Source organism: Culex quinquefasciatus, chromosome 3 (genome assembly GCF_015732765.1).
Source record: "Culex quinquefasciatus strain JHB chromosome 3, VPISU_Cqui_1.0_pri_paternal, whole genome shotgun sequence".
NCBI classification, from domain to species: domain Eukaryota; kingdom Metazoa; phylum Arthropoda; class Insecta; order Diptera; family Culicidae; genus Culex; species Culex quinquefasciatus.
Window position 1 is genome coordinate 106,769,783 of NC_051863.1, and position 21,580 is coordinate 106,791,362.

The 21,580-nt window shown below is 33.9% G+C and overlaps 1 protein-coding gene and 1 long non-coding RNA gene across 3 annotated transcripts; one reads left to right on the forward strand and one right to left on the reverse strand.

The window, feature by feature from the left end:
- Positions 1 to 1,014: 1,014 nt before the first annotated feature.
- On the forward strand, positions 1,015 to 13,266 carry LOC119768807. Of its 2 annotated transcripts, none has more exons than XM_038260086.1 (5): positions 1,015 to 1,182; positions 7,825 to 7,968; positions 11,842 to 11,955; positions 12,228 to 12,320; positions 12,942 to 13,266. In XM_038260086.1, exons 2-5 carry the CDS (start codon positions 7,951 to 7,953, stop codon positions 13,095 to 13,097), a joined length of 381 nt encoding a protein of 126 aa, XP_038116014.1. In that variant the 5' UTR covers positions 1,015 to 1,182; positions 7,825 to 7,950; the 3' UTR covers positions 13,098 to 13,266. The 2 variants fall into 2 exon arrangements, with proteins under 2 accessions (XP_038116014.1, XP_038116013.1); XM_038260085.1 differs by having other exon boundaries at positions 1,015 to 1,174.
- A 1,344-nt stretch (positions 13,267 to 14,610) lies between these two features.
- On the reverse strand, positions 14,611 to 17,064 carry LOC119768809. The gene is made up of 3 exons (XR_005278232.1): positions 17,007 to 17,064; positions 16,698 to 16,841; positions 14,611 to 14,763 (listed from the first exon to the last, which is right to left on the reverse strand). It is a non-coding gene; the product is annotated as an uncharacterized LOC119768809 (long non-coding RNA).
- Positions 17,065 to 21,580: the final 4,516 nt, after the last annotated feature.

Here is a 21,580-nt window from a genome sequence, read left to right on the forward strand (position 1 = left end):
CATGCTTCAAAACATTGTTCGAGAAGTCCGATAGAAATATTTTCAGACATAGTCTCTTTAGTCCACCCACCTCAAACGGCATTTTTTTTTGTTTCATACGACCTTTTCAAATGTGTGGCTCAATTTTTAAAACATCTATTTTTATTTGAAAGGAAGGCTAGTAACCTTTCATTTGCGTATGAGACTGCTAAAATCGGGTGAAATGGCGTAGGTCACCCTAAAAGCTAAACAACAGGTCTAATTATTTCGGTCAGAGAACCTCCCGAAAAATTTTGAGCCCGATTCTAGAGACCATCCACAAACCACGTGAACACTTTTTTGAGAATCTGTTACCCCATCGGGCTCAACAGTTATTCATCAGGGGTCATCGGAAAAAACGGTTTCCCCCTGAAAACCATAAAATTTTCCTTAGCATGTTATGCAAACTTGCCGTACACCTCGACGTCACAAGTCAAACATCTACCATTTGATTTGAATATTGATACCTTAATGATATTTTTATTAGGCTGGTACAAATTTTATTAAATGTTTTTGTCGAAAACCAACGAGTTTAAGTTACTGTTCTAACTTTTTTTGAGCCTTGGGAGTTGGATGTTAAGATGAATTTTTTATGATTTAAAATTCAAATCTCACCTGCAGAACAAAATCATGTCACCTTAAAAAGCGGATATGCCACATTGCATGGCAGCCCCCCAAGCATCCAAAGTCTTGCCTGGTAGCATTATTTGCGGCACGCTGCTGCGTTTCAACATTGCAATTCGTTAAGCTCATGAGCTGACCAGCCAGCAGCAGCAGCATTATTCAGCTCTCTTGGTCTGCTCGAGCAACAGTTCTTTTTTTCACGACTCACCCAATGGGGAGGAAGGGGGTGCTCGAGGTTGTCTGTCGAGCAGTTTGCACACAAAACGTTCCAACGTTCCACAGAACAACATACAAACGTTCATGCCGCACTAATGGGGGGCTGCATTCGATACGTCAGTCAGTCAGTTAGTCTACAGAGTGGAAGGGTGAAAAGCTGTTTCGGCAACTTCGACCAACGGACGGAGGTGTTTCGAAGTCGGTGGAACAAAACCCTAAATTTAACATTTTCTGCTACTTCAGTCTGCGCCGCGAACTCGGCTTATTTGCACGTTCCACGTCCAGTTGTTCTGTGTTCAGTCGTTTGGTCTAGTTGGTTAGTTGGTTAGTGGTATCGGTTGATTCCTGCGGAAGCCACGCCAAAGTTTCGTCTTTTTGTTGTTGTTTGCAACACTGAGTGCTCTGGTCCCTACTGGTGGTTAGGGTGATAAAGACAACATACAGTTTTGTAGGACCATTTCCTGCTAGTGAAGTTTTATTTAATATACTGAAAAGTGTGTTTATTTTATTTGTTTTTGCTTTTTTGTATGTATGGCAAATATGAGATAGATGTAGTAAGAAGTAGTGAAAGTAACGACTCTTTCTCAGTTCCTGAGTAGAAACACTATTAAAGGCCAGCAGGTCCACTTTTACAAAGCGGATTCTGTGACGATTTTTGCTTAAATAATGCTACAAAGTTTAATGGACTAATTTATTTGAAAATAAAAATTAAAGATTGGTTTTAAAATAGTAAAAAACATCCTAGGCACAGAACCTACTTTGAACCAATAGAAACAAGATTGGGTCTTACAAAAATGCTGAAATTTGTATGACCCAGTGTCACCCCTGATGACGGTACATTTGAAATTTCAAAGGAAAGTAGGAAACTGAAAATGACCTTGAAAACTTTTAAGTAGTGTTTGGCAGCAATTTTATTTTGGGATTAATTTACATGAGCAATTATTGCATTTTGAATTCTCCAAAACAAATTTTATGCTAAAATTTGGGTGAAGTTCAATAATAATAATAATAATCATTCCATCTGGGAATGGTTCTTTCAAAAGACCGGAGTAAAAAAAAGAACCGCGGATCTTTTTGTGAGAGCCATGGTGTTCGCTCTTTGTAGTGAACCGGCTCTTTGAGCTGCATTTTTGGCCCACCTCTAGAACCTTTATAACTTGCCTTCAAAAAGGTAGTATTAAAATTTACCGCAAATCGCTTGCACAGTATGGATTTACACCCCTTAGACACAATGCACATTTTGTGATGAAACATGTAAACAATTTAAAGTTTGACAAAAACCTAGTACTACGTTTTGTTCAGAAACTCATGCCAAAAATTTTGCTACAAAAAGCTCATGAAAAGATGATTTCTATAAAAAGTTACATAACAAATACTATTAGGGTAATTCTCCGCCAACTCACACAGCAGTTGCCCCGACCCCTCTTCGATTTGCGTGAAACTTTGTCCTAAGGGGTAACTTTTGTCCCTGATCACGAATCCGAGGTCCGTTTTTTGATATCTCGTGACGGAGGGGCGGTACGACTCCTTCCTTTTTTGAACATGCGAAATAAAAGATGTTTTTCAATCAATTGCAGCCTGAAACGGTGATGAGATAGAAATTTGGTGTCAAAGGGAATTTTATGTAAAATTAGACGCCCGATTTGATGGCGTACTCAGAATTCCGAAAAAACGTATTTTTCATCGAATAAAACACTAAAAGAGTTTTAAAAATTCTCCCATTTTCCGTTACTCGACTGTAAAAAAATTTGGAACACGTCATTTTATGGGAAATTTAATGTACTTTTCGAATCTACATTGACCCAGAAGGGTCATTTTTCATTTAGAACAATTTTTTTCATTTGAAAATTTCGTGTTTTTTTCTAACTTTGCAGGGTTATTTTTTATAGTGTAACAATGTTCTACAAAGTTGTAGAGCAGACAATTACAAAAATTTTGATATATAGACATAATGGGTTTGCTTATAAACATCACGAGTTATCGCGATTTTACGAAAAAAAAGTTTTGAAAAAGTTACTTTTTGTGTTTCTCTTTGTTTCGTCGTCCGTGTCTGTCGCGGGTGACCATGAACGGCCATGATCGATGACGACCAACTTTTACAAAACTTTTTTTCGTAAAATCGCGATAACTCTTGATGTTTATAAGCAAACCCCTTATGTCTATATATCAAAATTTTTGTAATTGTCTGCTCTACAACTTTGTAGAACATTGTTACACTCTAAAAAATAACCCTGCAAAGTTAGAAAAAACACGAAATTTTAAAATGAAAAATTTTGTTCTAAATGAAAAAATGACCCTTCTGGGTCAATGTAGATTCGAAAAGTACATTAAATTTCCTATCAAATGACATGTTCCAACATTTTTTACAGTCGAGTAACGGAAAATGGGAGAATTTTTAAAACTTTTTTAGTGTTTTTTGCCTTCCTCACTGAGGCAAGGCTATAATCCTGCTCTAAACATGAACTTTTTATTAAAAGCTCAAAGACCCACCTTCATGTATACATATCGACTCAGAATCGAAAACTGAACAAATGTCTGTGTGTGTGTATGTGTGTGTGTGTATGTGTGTGTGTATGTGTGTGTATGTGTGTGTATGTGTGTGTATGTATGTATGTGACCAAAATTCTCACTGAGTTTTCTCAGCACTGGCTGAACCGATTTTGATCAAACTGGTTGCATTCGACTTGGTTCATGGTCCCATACATCGCTATTGAATTGTTTGAAGTTTCGATAACTAGTTCAAAAGTTATGTATAAAAATTCGTTTTCACATATATCCGGATCTCATTTATATGCATGTAAATGATGCCCGAATCCATCATCCGACCCATCGTTGGTTAGGTAATCAAAAGACCTTTCTAACGAGTCCACAACATTGAAGATCTGGCAACCCTGTCTCGAGTTATGACCACTTAAGTGATATTTATGTACTTTTTTGAAGCCGGATCTCACTTAAATGTATTTAAACGATGTCCGGATCCATCATCCAACACATCGTTGGTTAGGTAATCGAAAGACTTTTCCAACGAAACCACAACATTGAAGATCTGGCAACCCTGTCTCGAGTTATGATCAATTAAGTGATATTTATATACATTTTTGAAGCCGGATCTCAATTAAATGTATGTAAACGATGTCTGGATCCATCATCCGACCAATCGTTGGTTAGGCAATTGAGAGGCCTTTCCAATTAGTCCACAACATTGAAGATCTGGCAACCCTGTCTCGAGTTATGATCAATTAAGTGATATTTATGTACTTTTTTGAAGCCGGATCTCACTTAAATGTATGTAAACGATGTCTGGATCCATCATCCAATTCATCGTTGGTTAGGTAATCGAGAGACCTTTCCAACGAGTTCAAAACATTGAAGATCTGGCAACCTTGTCTCGAGTTATGATCAATTAAGTGATATTTATATACATTTTTGAAGCCGGATCTCACTTAAATGTATGTAAACAATGTCCGGATCCATCATCCGACCCATCGTTGGTTAGGTAATCAAAAACCCTTTCCAACGAGTCCACAACATTGATGATTTGGCAACCCTGTCTCGAGTTATGACCATTTAAGTTATATCTGTGTACTTATTTTTCTGGATATAAAAAAAATAGCTGGCAAACCACTTATATTAAAAATGAGGAAGGCATCAACCACATAGGTGGATTAAGTTAGTTTTTCGATGAAAAATACGTTTTTTTCGGAATTCTGAGTACGCCATCAAATCGGGCGTCTAATTTTACATAAAAGTCCCTTTGACACCAAATTTCTATCTCATTACCGTTTCAGGCTGCAAATTATTGAAAAATACCTCTTTTTCGCATGTTCATAAATGGAAGGGGTCGTACCGCCCCTCCGTCACGAGATATCAAAAAACGGACCTCGGATTCGTGATCAGGGACAAAAGTTACCCCTTACGACAAAGTTTCACGCAAATCGAAGAGGGGTCGGGGCAACTTTTCCCGATTTCGTGTGAGTTGGTAGAGAATTACCCATTACAAAAATCGAAAAAGGTGCAAAAAAAGTTTGTACACCTTCCGAAGTTTAGATAAGTTTTATATACAATTTCCAAAGTTATAAAAACTTGTATACTAAGTAGTTAGTAATCCTTATATTCAATCCAAACTATTTTTTTAATCAGTCAAGGATGCCTATTTGGAGTTGGGAGACTGGATTCATGGTGATTTGGCAATAAATAACTTTTGTGTTTTTGTGTTAATTTTTCGAAAGGTGTAAAAACTTTTTTAGCACCTTTTTTTATTTTTGTAAAAGTATTTGTTATATAACCTTTTATAGAAATCATCTTTTCATGAGCTTTTTGTAGCAAAATGTTTGGCATGAGTTTCTTTAAATTGTTTACATGTTCCATCACAACATGTGCAAAGTGCCCAAGGGCTGTAAATACTTTTTTTTACATACTGTATCTAGAGAACCTGGCAATGATGTGAATACAAAGAGACGAGTTGTTCCTTTTAATTCCGCTATATATATATATAGCGGAATTAAAAGGAACAACTCGTCTCTTTGTATTCACAGTAATCCATTCTGCTTAAACGCTCAACCAAACCACAACTGGCAATGATCTAAAAAAATAAGTGCGTAACTTTGCCCGTATGTGGGGAAAATGGATTTTCGCTTAATTTATGAGTAAAAAATAATGTTTCATCTAGTTTTCAATAGGGGGTCAAATAAAGATAATTTTAAAGTACATTGGGTTATTTGACCAGAATGCTTATATAACTAAAGTTTAATTTTTAAGGGTTGAAACCCATTCTTTTTTTGGATAAGTTTTTTTTTCTATTTTGGCAGAATTTTTCTATTTTGAATCAATACTATCAGTAATTGAAGCTGTCTAATGTGTTTGATTTTGGTTTATACAAAATGTATGGATATTTTAGTGCGTACCATTGTCCGCAATTTTTTGCGGAAAACTTGCTTGCAAGGTAACTGACCAGGCTAAAAACTAATTAAATGCTCCCAAAAATTTAGTGGACCTGAAGTTTTGTTAACCTTATTTTGCATGAAAAAACATGCTAATTTACTAACAATTGAACTATTATCACTTAGATACATCAGATTCGGATGTATTTGAAACGTTACTTTCATTATTAGATTAAATAATAATATTTTACTTAAAATTTGACCGTATTTACGAAAAAAAAATACTTATATGATAAATAGTAAATTTTCATGATATTATTATATCGTGTATGGACAATTTGTTAAACAATTGTTTATCAGTTTTTAAGAGCTTTTATGTATTTTTTCACAATAAAATATGTTGCTGCAGCAATTTGAATTTTTTTCCATACTAAAAATCCATATGGTACACTTGCCCCACCTAAACAAGATTTTTAAAAAGCTCTCTATAAAAATAACCAAAACATAAATCATACTTTATAATACGTGCAAGTCATTGGTAGGGACACTACTGATCTAGGAAAAATAGCATTTTGATAAAATGAGCCTTAAATCGAACCCTCAGCCTTATTTTGTACTTTCCAGATATTATAAGGAAACAAAGGTTTTGAAAAAAAAATCATTCAATCTTATGCCCCGTGGCTTTTACGTCGTTTTGGCGGTTATGTGGTAGTAGAATCAGCTAATTGCATTGCTAGCAACAATTCCTCATACTGGAAATAATCAAAATTGTAAAAATTACGGCCTTACGAGCGATTGTTCCTCTTGCCCCATATGGTCGTCTTGCCCCACCTTCCCCTAACTATTTTTCAACGTCGTTTAAAATTAGATCCTTCGCATGTTTTTGTACCTTACTTTATGCATGGATCGATTGAGAACAAAATAAATTTAGGAAAGGTTGAAATGAAATCAATACATCGATGACTCTGTGCTTTCTTATGCTAACTAGTGAGAAGGGCAGCGAATGACCAGGAAGGTTAAAGCTGCCAGAAATAAATGAATTAACAACAACAACAACAACAACTAGTGAGAGAAACCAGCAAGCTTAGTACAAGAGAGCACAGAGACATCGACATTTGGTAAAATCTGTTCATTTTGATAGACGGTTCAATGGTTTCATCGATTTTTCAACTTCCGAATTCGATAATAAAATCTTAATGTGTAGGTTAGTAATAGTAACGTAAAAAATAATGATATTTTTGATTTCATTATGTTTCGAAAGCTTTGTACTAACATCACTTTAATTATGAGAAATTCTTGATTTGTTTATTAATAATTGAATCTATTTCTTCCCAATTTGCTCTTTTTGACTGTTAACACAAATTTGTGTTCAAAGCTTGCTAACTGAGTTTCAACATAAACAATAAATTATCGATAAACAACAATCGATTATTTTACGGAATTTACGGATTATCAACTAGTTTTCAATTATATTCCTTGTAAAAATATAAATTAATTCAGTACAAACCAAGTTCAATTAGATTTATCATAACAGACAATTTCAAATTTAAAGGCCACGTGGTTTATGCTGGATCCTTTAACGCTTCCGAAGACACTATTTGGCTAGGACGAATAAAGTGGTTAATAATTTTTTCCTTTTAATTTTGCCATTTCGAATACACTGTGCACTGTTTGTAAAGAGTGAGGAAGGCAAAAACCACATAAGTGAATTAAGTTAGTTTATCTTCTTCACTTTGATCATTGGAAGTAGACCTGATTAAAAATAATTACAGCGGCATAAAAATAAGGACAAGAATATGTTATCAATATCAATTTTCGGAATCGACTTCCGGTGATCCAAAAACAAAACTGCAGTATCAGGATTAGAAGTGTATACAAAATTACGCAAAAGTTGGTTCAAAGTTTTTTGAGGCATATACTTCTATGCTTTCCTGATGACAATAAATATCAACTTATTTTATTATTTGATTATTTGTTTCCTCTTATCACCCTACTGGCCTCGATGTACCCAGAGACCAAAACCTCGAACTGTTATTTTTGTCGTTACCCGGTACAGCTAAGTGAAAGTTGTTCTTGTGCCTTGCAGCAGCAGCAACAGCAGCAGCGTAAATAAACTCAGCCAGCAGCAAAGCCCCTGCAGTGCAGTGCAGTGCAGTGAACGAGAACGGGATTTCCCAAAAGCGAAAAGTTTCCGTTTTTTGATTAATCCACAATGGCATTCAAATTAAATGTGAGTAATGGGACGAGGATGTGTACGTTGCGGATTCGAGAGTTTTGAGAGTTTGTATAGAGTTAAACACTATGGATTTTGCATTGTTCAACGACATAGATTCGCTTAAGGGGTTAAACTAAACTCTCCCATTTCCATACTGTTTCCCGAGTAAATACTCTGACGAGGAAACATCGAGCTTAAAACAAGCATAGGAACTATTTGCATATTGCACAACAAATGTTTTTGTTACGGAGCTAAATGCAAGCAACCCTTCTGCTGAGATTGAAGGCATGCGCAAATTAACCTCATTTGTTTATGTTTTATCTAATTGGATTATAATAATTTCCCCGGTGTGCATTCAAAAGTTTGTCTCAGTTTCATTCGAAATAGATATCTAACTCAAACAACAGCGAAACAAAGTTGTTGAATGTATAGAGTAGTTCCAGCTCAAATCAAAATTTTTCTGATAATTTGTACCTGCCCCTCTCCGATAACAATGACACTTTGTAGACATGTTATCTTAGGCTTAAATAAGCCATTTTTGTGTTTATGGAGTCAGTTGCACCCGAAAATGACATTTGAAAAAAAAAGCAAATTTGTAGGAAACTGGATGAGCTTTCTGAAAAACAAAATCCTTGTGAAGATACAACGGTTTTGCCTTGCTCACCTTACTCAGGAAAGGCATAAAAACACTCGACAATTGAATTTCTTAATTTGACATCCTAGACCATACCATACCTTCACGTATACATATCGACTCAGAATCAAATTCTGAGCAAATGTCTGTGTTGATCGGAAAATTATCACTCGGTTATCTCCGGACTAGCTGAACGGATTTTGAGCGTTAAGGCCTCATTCAATCCGTCTTAGGGTCCCTTAATTGCTATCTATAAATCATGATGGGGCCTCGATTTTATTTTTCAGTCTATTAAATATTTTTCCGGATAGCTTGTCCAATTTTCCATAAGTTAGTCTTTGACCAATTTTTCAATTTAACTCATTTTATAATTTATACAATCCAGGTTACTACCATCCACTTCACTACACTAAAAAAAAAAATTCTGTTTTCAGTTACAAGCAATGGAATAGTTATCAAATGCAAACGTATGGGAAATTGGACGAGCTTTCCGGTAAAAAGTTTTCGAGACTGAAAAATTAAGAAATGACCAAAAACGACTAAATCGTCTGTTTTTTAAACATTTGTATTTTTAAAACCACAGTGTCTTCACAAGGATTGGACATCGGCTTCGAGAGACAGTAATTTTCGAATTATGAAACACCATAATATTTTAATAACTTACGCCCTTCTCAAATGTCATTATCGAGTGCAATTGGATCCATATTAACAAAAATGGCTTATATAAGCCTAGGATAACATGTCTACAAAGTTTCAAGGAAATCGGAGAGGGTCATGTATAAAAGTATCAGAAAAATACCTGAAATGAGCTGGAATTATCAACAGGTATTTGCGTTTCATTCCACGTTTGGAGTCTGACTTTTCAAAAAGCAAATATTTTTTGCAAACACGAGTATCCGTTTCACCCAAATGACAGCTTACATAAGGTGTGAGAGGGATACACTCTTGTTTGCAAATGTTATGTGCCCGAATGAAATGGAAGGCACGAAATTGGCCATTTACTCATTTAAGTGTTTGCCTCGCTTACGTGAAGTTTCTTTCTATATGTTTAGTAGATTATTCGTTTCTTTAATGGCAATTATATAACGAGCAATCTTCAAATCTCTTGAAACAAATTTTGCGCAGATTAAAATATCCAAGAAGTTTTTTTGTGATTATATTTACCCTATTTCCCTATCCCTGTCATAAGAATCACACCAATTGGGCAACGAATTATCAAGAAGGTTAAAGCTACCAGAAATAAATGAATTACAGTCCACTCCCTGTCCCTGTCAATCTTCTCGATATTTTTTTAGTTCCTTCAATAGCACGATTTGATTTTTTCGTTCTGTAGTTTGATATCTCCCGCAATCGACGGTCGCTACAATATTGCCACAGAGAGAGTTCGCTGTAACAATAACAACATTCATGAAATTGTTCTTAGTGAAATTCGCTTAGATTCGGCAAAAGTCGTTTTGTTGGTTGTGTTAAAATATTAATCACAGTTAAAAATATGATTCACTTTGAGTCATTCTCCAGCTGTGAGAGTTGGTGCAGAATGACTGTTGCCACGAACTCTCTTCGAATTGCTTTGAAATTGGTTCCTGATCACGAATCTGAGTTTCATTTTTCCATTCGTAATTCGATAATTGGAATATTTGGTGTCAAAGGGACTTTTATGTAAAATAAGACGTTCAATTTGATGGCAGTTTGCAATTGTTTGTTAAGATAATGAGATTCTTTTTCGATCAGCAATCTTTAAAAAAAATATGGAAGCGTTATAAAATGTAATTTATTTTGTTATTATAATCAACAACAAAGTTTTGGGTGGAATTTGGTCTACAGTCTGAATAGACATGGTATAAAGTATAATATTCCTATAATTGGTCGCAGTGGTTTAAAGGCTCTACAAAAAAAAAGTATAAGTTTACAAAATGTCTAAATATAGGAGAGTAACATTGAGTGGTACAGTGCCATCCCGTTTTTGGCAACACAATTTTCAGACACATTTTCTCTCGGCAAAAATGACTGATAAATAAGACTAACTTTATTTTTCCTCTAAATTATCGATCTAAAACGAATCCAAAGCTTCACACAATAACGATCAATTTAAAAACAGAAGTTGATTTTTGGCTAGCAGAAATGTTTGTAAAACTAGTGTTGCCAAAAACGGGACATAAACTTTGAAAAATATTTCTGGATTTTTTTTAAATGGTCTAATAAACCAAATTTTTAGATTTTGCTTTTAGGTGTTTTTTAATACCCCTGAATCGAGGCGGTTTCAAAAACACCCAAAATAACAAAAACTGGATATTTGATTTATTGGACCTTTTAAAAAACTCCAGATTTGCAACAATTAACAATCAAAGTAGGCGTCTTTGGAGATCGAATAACAAACGGATTTTTTTTATCGATTTTTTACAAGGTCCAATGCCGGTGGGTTCTACTCAGATTTCGACCATCGACCTATATTTGCATAACAATCAACCGTTAAATTCCAGAACCGTGAAACTGTTTGTGAAACAGATCATCATACTCACTGTAAAACAAATCAAGGTTATATTACATCTGGGAATGAGCGCATCTTTACACCTTTTCTGATGTAATGCCACTTTTTTCAGTCAAAATTGAGATAATTTAACGTAATAAATGAGTCAAATTTATACATTTTTTTACTGTGCTGCACACTCAAGTCAATCTTAAATCTTATAGCATTGCGGTTTCTTCTCTGGATGTTATTCTTACTAAAAAGCTCTGGCTGCTTGTACATCAAACTGGAGTGGAGGGATTTCTAAACTAGTTCTGCAAACATAAACAAGAGACTCAAACAGCTAATCAAATAGTTATCGTATGTCTTTGAGACCACATCGTCCTGCTTATACCGTGAATCCAAAGTATGAAAGTAGATTTGTTTGTTTTGTTTCTCGCTTGGGTTGGACGAGAACAGATGTTCGATTAAAGCTTCCTATTTACTAGTTTGACTGGATTAATACAAACATTGTATTTCAGAAATGACGCCAAATTATATTTACTCTTGTGCACCCAATCATTGGCTACATTCTAATTAATTTATAATTGTCCCAAGTTTCTTATCAATACTAAGCTTGTTTTCATCGTTTAATTTAAATTCAAATATGCACGCCACGTTTTTGTACAATATGCAAGAATTCCAATTTTGGGATGCAAATTAAGCCCCCACCATGTTTGACCTCCCCCTCTCCCCTCTCTCGTTTTCGTCACGTCCTCAATTACGTATAATGTCCTTCTCATTCAAGAATTGCTCCGGCTCAATTAACATCCGGTTGACGTGTTTGACGGTCCTTGTCATCGCTGTCCTCTCGGCCGCTCTGGTGCCCCCGGCGCAGGCCGCAATCAACGATAATGAAGCGGTAATGGCAAATAGATCTATATTTAAATCAACGCCAAACCCCACCCGAGGAGACCACACTACATTTCTCATCTCACCTAACGAAACCTGTACCTGAAATGACCGTTGATGTGGTTCGGCTCAACCGGTGAGCCCTTTGCGTTGAGTCGATCCAATGTCAATGTGTACTCACTCGTGTGTGGGTGTACGTGTGTGTCAGAGTTTGAGAATGTTAAACATTGGCATTTCGATCCTTTACCTAGTTTTCTTGTTTTCTTCCTCAACCATGTACAGCAAACGGATGCCAAGATTGTTAACCAAGGAAGTGGTTCAGCCGAGCAGCTGCCAAACGGACCCCGCTCCAGCATCTTGGACAACATCTTCAACGTAAGTTTGCTTCTGCCAGCTCGGTTTCCGGAGTCACTGTTCAGGGGGGCAGCACACTACCAGGGTTGAACGTTGTTTGTGGTGAAGCTTGTATTTTTTTCTAATTCCTTCAAAACATGTAAAATTGAGATCCAAGCTTTTTGAAAAATTTCCACGGATTATAATATTTGTAATTACAGTAGGATGATAAAAAGATATTTTTATGTCCATCAAAATTGCACCCTGAGTTCACCCTTTTCTCTATCGAAGACGACGTTTGAAATCACCCCCACGAAGCGCCCTGTTTGTGTTGCCAGTCGTTGACGGTGAACTCCTCAGTCAGTTTGCCACCGGCCACGTGGCTGCTGCTTCTTGGCTTGGATGGTTTTGTTTGCGCAAATGTCGTTGCGGTTCGATAGCAGCAGACTATGTGGCAAAGTGCAAGGCACATTTCACATGCGTTCTTGGGCTTGCCAGGCAGCAATTGACGATGAGATTGGCTCAATTTGCTAGAATGCCAAAACGCAACCGCAACGAAACAGCTGGAAGCATGTTTGCATCAAATTTGTAAACAAGTACCTTGTAGTGTGATGAACAGGAACACATTGGTTATACTTTTTTTCTCACCTTTTTTCTTTCCAGATCCCAATCCAAACGCTGAAGGCCGTCAACAATCTGGTGCAGAGTATTGCCGGAAATCTACAGGCCGCCGGTTCCGGCACCTACTTCAGCCAGAGAAACGAGCGCCAGAAAAACAATCACGACGATGATGGTGCGAAAAATGACAGAAAAAACTAATAGCTCTTGACCTGTGTGTGTTCTTGACCCAGAGGAGCAATGATGCTTTGCAATTGTTGCTACTGTATGCTTTTTTTGGGGTCAAGTTTTTCTTTAGATATGTTAAGGCTACCTGTGATTTTCAAATACTGTATTAGACGCTGTCAATAAAGATTCGTTTTTAAATGAGCTTTGATGGTGGTATTTACTTATGGAACGTGCTTTAAATAAATTATTATCGACTATTTTTGTTAAAATTTATGTAATTTACTTACTTTGAATGTGTTAAATTGGTTTAATCCATGTTAGCAACATTGTGCTACATAAAATACTGGTGGAACATTGTAATGTGTGTTTTTCTTTTGTAGCTCCTACCATACTACATGATGTAATTCGGTTGATATGATTACACTCAAACCCCGATGGTTTGACACCAACTGTTGTCAACGAACGGGGTCACTTTTTAGTTTGACATCCCTTTTACACGGAGTTCACACACACTATCAAACGTTTGTTTTGATAGTGCGCGTAAGTGCCATGTAAAAAGTGACAGTTCGTCACTTTTTAGTTTGACTTTGTCCAACCAACGGGGTACAAACTAAAAAAGTGTCAAACAAAAAAGTGACCAACCACCAGGGGTTGAGTGTATTTGCTGTTCATTATTGCAAGAACTTAAGATTGGCGGCTGACGACACAAAATACGCAAGGCATTTCGAAGAATTTTGTGTATGTGCTCAGTGGTTTCAATTAAATTTCAATTTAAGAGTATGGCGTTTGCGTAATTTTTTTTTTTTTATAACTGTCTTTATTTATTTAGGCTCATCTACCAAAGTTTTACGGAGCCGGATATCATTTTTACATAATTACTTAAAGCTAGGGTTAGTAAAGGGGGAAAGCCGAATACTCGCGGCTGTTTCGAGGTTAATAATACATTATGTTTAAGGACGGACTTTTGCTTCTGTGCGGGCTAAGCCCGCATAAAGATTTACTATAAACCAACAGTAGATTTTATGGTTATCACACGATAAATTCTATGGTTATTTTTACCATGATTCTACAGTAGCCATTATGTTTTTTCACCATAGAATATATCTTATTTTGGGAAATTACTATAAAAAAGGGGTATTGTTAGGCACAGTCACCATAAAAATTTCGACTTTTCCCCATACAAAAAAAAACCAAAAACTATATATTCTACCGTATTTTCATTGATGCCTTTTCCGTCCAAAAAATTACCCTTATCATAGAAAACATCATACATTTATAATAAAAACAGTAACCATTACAATGGTTTGCACAGTAGATTCACAGTTCTTCATGGATTTTTCCATACTAAATAGTACGGTTTAAACTATATTCGTACATTGAAATAAATAATAACTACAGTATGATTCATTGTATTTTCATTGTATTTATTTTTTTTTCTCCACTAAATTGTACTGTAAAACATATATTTATACATTGAAATTAATGGTCAATATGGTAAATTTTATTGTATTTTTATCGTTTTCTTTAATTTCACTTAATTTAGCACTTTTTTTCCGTGTCGTTTTCTTTTGTTATTCCGCTTCAATCCACACTGTTTGAAATTATTCGGAATGTCCGTAGCCGGTGCCGGATCAACTGCTTCGTAATTGGGATAGACATTCGCGTAATCTAGAAGCACAATCCTTAGTGAAATTAGCCCCTGTAGAAGAGAAAAACACTGAATTAGACATAAGGAAAATTTACATATGTTTGGCATGTTAAGGATCCGGTTCATTTTCTATTAAATTAGCTGTTCTTAAATTCTGAAATTTAGAAATTCTTAAATTCCTAAATTCCTTAATTCCTTAATTCCTAAATTCCCAAATTCCCAAATTCCTAAATTCCAAAATTCCTAATTTCCTGAATTCCTAATTTCCTAAATTCCTAAATTCCTAACTTCATAATTTCCTAATTTCCTTAACTCCTATATACTTAAATTCCTGATTCCCTAAATTCATAAATTCCTAAATTCCAGAATTCCTATATTCCTGAATTCCCAAATTCACAAATCCCTTAATTCCTAAATTCCTAAATCATGAAATTTTGAAATTCTTAAATTCCTAAATTCCTAAATTCCCAAATTCCTGAATTCCAAAATTCCTAATATCTTAAATTCCTAAATTCCTAACTTCATAATTTCCTAATTTCCTTAACTCCTATATTCTTAAATTCCTAATTCCCTAAATTCATAAATTCCTTAATTTCAGAATTCCTAAAATCCTATATTCCTGAATTCCCAAATTCACAAATCCCTAAATTCCAAATTTCCTAAATTCCTGAATTTTTAAATTCCTTTATTCCTAAATTCCTAATTTCATAAGTTAATAATTTAATAATTTCCTATATACCTGAATTCCTAAGGAATTAAGGAATCTAAATTCAAAATTGAAAAAAAAACCTAAAAAATTCTAATTTCCTAGATTCTTAAATTCCATAATATCTCAATTCCTAAACTACTAAATTCCTAAATTCCTAACTTTATAATTCCATAAATTCCTATAATCCTAAATTCCTTAAATTCCTAAATTCTTACATTTCTAAATTCCTGAATTCCTAAATTCACAAATTCCCAAATTCCTAAGTTCCAAAATTTCCAAAATCCAAAATTGCAAAATTCCAAAATTGCTAAATTCCAAAATTCCTTAATTCTAAAATTCAAAAATTCCAATACTCCAAAATTCCATAATTCCTAAATTATTAAATTTCTAAATTTCTAAATTCAAAAATTCCGATACTCCAAAATTCCATAATTCCTAAATTCTTAAATTTCTGAATTTCTAAATTTCTAATTTCTAAATTTCTAAATTTCTAAATTTCTAAATTTCTAAATTTCTAAATTTCTAAATTTCTAAATTTCTAAATTTCTAAATTTCTAAATTTCTAAATTTCTAAATTTCTAAATTTCTAAATTTCTAAATTTCTAAATTTCTAAATTTCTAAATTTCTAAATTTCTAAATATCTAAATTACTAAATATCTAAATTTCTAAATTTCTAAATTTGTAAATTTCTAAATTTCTAAATTTCTAAATTTTTAAATTTCTTAATTTCTGAATTAAATTTCTAAATTTCTAAATTTCTTAATTTCTTAATTTCTTAATTTCTAAATTTCTAAATTTCTAAATTTCTAAATTTCTTAATTTCAAAAATCAATCATCCGAAGGTTCAGATTACCGAAGAAGGAAAAATTCTACTTTTATTTTGGACTGAAATTTTAGTTCACTCATACAAAATAAGTTGATTCGATCTGTTGGTTACAGTTTTCCATTTTAGGTTACACAATTTTGTAATTTTAAAATTTTAAAATAAGACTAAAATTTTCTGATTTTCTAAATTTAAATTATTTGAAATAAATTGTAGAATTCTTAAACATTTGAATCCTAGAAAATTAAATACAACTTTATTTGTAATTTTCAGTTGCATTGAAATGTGCAAATCCAACTTATTTGATTCACTAATCAAAACAAATTGCACCGCGTGAAACGCTACATTCCGTTTCTGTTACTTTTCAGCTGCGTACCGCAAAAAAAAAATCGTGACCTTCTCCTTGACGTTTGAAAGTTTTCCGAGCTGCGCAGCCCCAACACAGAACTCACCTAACGATTTTCGCCTCCAGGCGAGACGAGCTCACCATCCGGAACAAACACGGCCGAAAGTGACCGCAGCAGGCGCCGGGTCCTCTCCCAATCGAACGCATCCGTTGGGTTGTGTCCCGTTAGCGAACCCGGTGGGAGAAGTCCCTGTGAAAAGAGAAACAAACAGTTTGTTTAGATCAAATGTTGCTGCAGTAGGCCACGAAAGATGTCTGCTGCTGCTGCGGAGATTTCGCACCGTGGCTCTCCCCTCCCACAACAAATCAGAGGAAAGTTTTCCAAGCAAAATTCCACCACAGCTGAAATACTCACCCAAAATGGTTGACAATTACAAATTTGCTTTTCCGGATCGGTGACTCGGCAGATTTTTCTGCCGGAAACGTGTGGAAGAAGTCCCTGTAAAGTAGAAAAAAACAAACACTGTGATTAAGCAATCTGCCCAAGCAGGCAATAGATAGTGCCGCTGCTGTTTTGTTTGGAATTCCCTTCCACCCTCACGAAACTCAAAATACTCACCCAAAGTTCCGCCATCCCGGAGCCGCTCCAATTCGAACTTCGAACATCCGTCCACCAATACTAGGATCGCGTTCGGCAACTTGATTGCCAATCGCCGGATGTGGCCAATTGGCTTAAACGACCGCCTCAACGCGAAAAATCCGGGTTTCCCCTAAAACTTCAGCAAACACCGTCAACACGAACATGATCGGACACGCGCGAGTAAAAAAAGTGACAGCTCGCTCGAACCATGGTGCGTTCGTTTCAGGAGCGTCGCACGGGTTCAGTGTAACTTGGTGTAACGGTGCGTTCGTTGCATGAGCGTCGGCTGAACAGGTTCAGTGTAAAGTTGGGTTTGTTAATTGATATTGGAATGTTTAAATGTTTAAATGTTTAAATGTTTAAATGTTTAAATGTTTAAATGTTTAAATGTTTAAATGTTTAAATGTTTAAATGTTTAAATGTTTAAATGTTTAAATGTTTAAATGTTTAAATGTTTAAATGTTTAAATGTTTAAATGTTTAAATGTTTAAATGTTTAAATGTTTAAATGTTTAAATGTTTAAATGTTTAAATGTTTAAATGTTTAAATGTTTAAATGTTTAAATGTTTAAATGTTTAAATGTTTAAATGTTTAAATGTTTAAATGTTTAAATGTTTAAATGTTTAAATGTTTAAATGTTTAAATGTTTAAATGTTTAAATGTTTAAATGTTTAAATGTTTAAATGTTTAAATGTTTAAATGTTTAAATGTTTAAATGTTTAAATGTTTAAATGTTTAAATGTTTAAATGTTTAAATGTTTAAATGTTTAAATGTTTAAATGTTTAAATGTTTAAATGTTTAAATGTTTAAATGTTTAAATGTTTAAATGTTTAAATGTTTAAATGTTTAAATGTTTAAATGTTTAAATGTTTAAATGTTTAAATGTTTAAATGTTTAAATGTTTAAACGTTTAAATGTTTAAATGTTTAAATGTTTAAATGTTTAAATGTTTAAATGTTTAAATGTTTAAATGTTTAAATGTTTAAATGTTTAAATGTTTAAATGTTTAAATGTTTAAATGTTTAAATGTTTAAATGTTTAAATGTTTAAATGTTTAAATGTTTAAATGTTTAAATGTTTAAATGTTTAAATGTTTAAATGTTTAAATGTTTAAATGTTTAAATGTTTAAATGTTTAAATGTTTAAATGTTTAAATGTTTAAATGTTTAAACGTTTAAATGTTTAAATGTTTAAATGTTTAAATGTTTAAATGTTTAAATGTTTAAATGTTTAAATGTTTAAATGTTTAAATGTTTAAATGTTTAAATGTTTAAATGTTTAAATGTTTAAATGTTTAAATGTTTAAATGTTTAAATGTTTAAATGTTTAAATGTTTAAATGTTTAAATGTTTAAATGTTTAAATGTTTAAATGTTTAAATGTTTAAATGTTTAAATGTTTAAATGTTTAAATGTTTAAATGTTTAAATGTTTAAATGTTTAAATGTTTAAATGTTTAAATGTTTAAATGTTTAAATGTTTAAATGTTTAAATGTTTAAATGTTTAAATGTTTAAATGTTTAAATGTTTAAATGTTTAAATGTTTAAATGTTCAAATGTTTGAATCTTTTAATATTTTAATATTTTAATATTTTAATATTTTAATATTTTAATATTTTAATATTTTAATATTTTAATATTTTAATATTTTAATATTTTAATATTTTAATATTTTAATATTTTAATATTTTAATATTTTAATATTTTAATATTTTAATATTTTAATATTTTTGTATTTTAATATTTTAATATTTTATTATTTTATTATTTTAATATTTTAATATTTTATTTTAATTTTTTAATATTTTAATATTTAAATATTTAAATATTTTATTATTTTAATATTTTAATATTTAATTTTTTTTGTGTAGAAACAGTTAAATATGTAAAATTTCTAGTATTTTAATGTCTTAATGCTTAAGTTTTTTAATAATTTGATTTGATTTGAGCTTTTCACAAAATCGTTTGTGAAGTTTTGTATTTAAAATATAACTCGATTTCAAATACTTTTGTTACATGATTCAAATTATTTAAAAAAATCGTTAAAAAAGTTAACACTACGCAACTATATCATTACAATAAAACTTACTGTAACAAAAAATTGGAAAAAATGCATTATGAGATTTCCAATAACAAAACCATAATATTTGCTGTATTCATGAAATGTACAGTAGTTTTATTGTTTCAATTTATAACATTTCCAATAACAAAACCATGAAATTGACTGTAACCATGAAATCTACGATAGCTTTATCGTCATTCGAATGAAGTTAAAAAAAATCAACCATAAACTAACCATAGATATTATAATATCTATTGTAACTGCATGGTTTTGACAATGCATATCATCATATAATTTTATTCGGGAGGTTCTAGTTTTTATCAGATGTTACTATTGCTAGGTTGCAGGGTGGCGATGCTTGCGAGATTGATGCTGTTACAGGTGCACTTTAATTGACTTTAGAAAGCGGTACAAGCAGAGAAGATATGGCACATCTTGACTTGCCAAAATGTCACGAACAGGGAAGTCTGATTGTCTTCCTTGGGCCCTAAGGGAGTCTAAGAGTTGAGATCTAGCGTGAAGGTTCTCTGGACAGTTCCAAACAATATGTTCGATATCGTGATAACCCTCTCCACAACCGCAGAGATTGTCATCTTTTAAGTTAATCCGATATAAGTGAGCGTTGAGTAGGTAGTGGTTTGACATTAATCTTGATATTACGCGTATGAAATCGAGTAGTGCGGTGCCTGTGTGGACGCTCAGTCCTGTTTTTTCGTGCTATTTTCCGTCTCTTTTGTGTCGCTGTTCGAGTGCATGGGGTGATTGGTCAGTATAATTAAATAATGGCATCAGTAGTGCGGTGCCTGTGTGGACGCTCAGTCCTGTTTTTTCGTGCTATTTTCCGTCTCTTTTGTGTCGCTGTTCGAGTGCATGGGGTGATTGGTCAGTATAATTAAATAATGGCATCAGTAGTGCGGTGCCTGTGTGGACGCGCAGTTCTGTTTTTTCGTGCTATTTTCCGTCTCTTTTGTGTCGCTGTTCGAGTGCATGGGGTGATTGGTCATTATAATTAAATAATGGCATCAGTAGTGCGGTGCCTGTGTGGACGCTCAGTCCTGTTTTTTTGTGTTATTTTCCGTCTCTTTTGTGTCGCTGTTCGAGTGCATGGGGTGATTGGTCATTATAATTAAATAATGGCATCAGTAGTGCGGTGCCTGTGTGGACGCTCAGTCCTGTTTTTTCGTGTTATTTTCTGTCTCTTTTGTGTCGCTGTTCGAGTGCATGGGGTGGTTGGTCATTATAATTAAATAATGGCATCAGTAGTGCGGTGCCTGTGTGGACGCTCAGTCCTGTTTTTTCGTGTTATTTTCTGTCTCTTTTGTGTCGCTGTTCGAGTGCATGGGGTGATTGGTCATTATAATTAAATAATGGCATCAGTAGTGCGGTGCCTGTGTGGACGCTCAGTCCTGTTTTTTCGTGCTATTTTCCGTCTCTTTTGTGTCGCTGTTCGAGTGCATGGGGTGATTGGTCAGTATAATTAAATAATGGCATCAGTAGTGTGGTGCCTGTGTGGACGCTCAGTCCTGTTTTTTTGTGTTATTTTCCGTCTCTTTTGTGTCGCTGTTCGAGTGCATGCGGTGATTGGTCATTATAATTAAATAATGGCATCAGTAGTGCGGTGCCTGTGTGGACGCTCAGTCCTGTTTTTTCGTGTTATTTTCTGTCTCTTTTGTGTCGCTGTTCGAGTGCATGGGGTGGTTGGTCATTATAATTAAATAATGGCATCAGTAGTGCGGTGCCTGTGTGGACGCTCAGTCCTGTTTTTTCGTGTTATTTTCCGTCTCTTTTGTGTCGCTGTTCGAGTGCATGGGGTGATTGGTCATTATAATTAAATAATGGCATCAGTAGTGCGGTGCCTGTGTGGACGCTCAGTCCTGTTTTTTCGTGCTATTTTCCGTCTCTTTTGTGTCGCTGTTCGAGTGCATGGGGTGATTGGTCATTATAATTAAATAATGGCATCAGTAGTGCGGTGCCTGTGTGGACGCGCAGTTCTGTTTTTTTTTTCGTTTTCTTTTTTCGTCTCTTTTGTGTCGCTATTTGTGTACATGGGGTGATTGGATTTCTTCTTCTTCTTTTTTCATTTATTTTTTTGTTCGCGCGTTCGTTGGCCGATGAATTTTATTTTTGTTCTCTTTATATAGTTTTCGTTTCGATTCCGATTTTTGTTTTTTGAGACAAGCAAGTCGTATTGCTGGATTAAGTCCTTTCCATATCATCGAGGATCGGAAGGCACGTCGACGGATATGTTTTAAGGCTTATGATATAAAATAATTTTAATGAATGAAGCC

Coding starts and splice junctions, on each gene's coding strand:
- LOC119768807 (XM_038260086.1), top strand. Junction 11,956..12,227: donor CAATCAACGATAATGAAGCG/GTAATGGCAAAT, acceptor AACCATGTACAG/CAAACGGATGCCAAGATTGT. Junction 12,321..12,941: donor TCTTGGACAACATCTTCAAC/GTAAGTTTGCTT, acceptor TTTTCTTTCCAG/ATCCCAATCCAAACGCTGAA.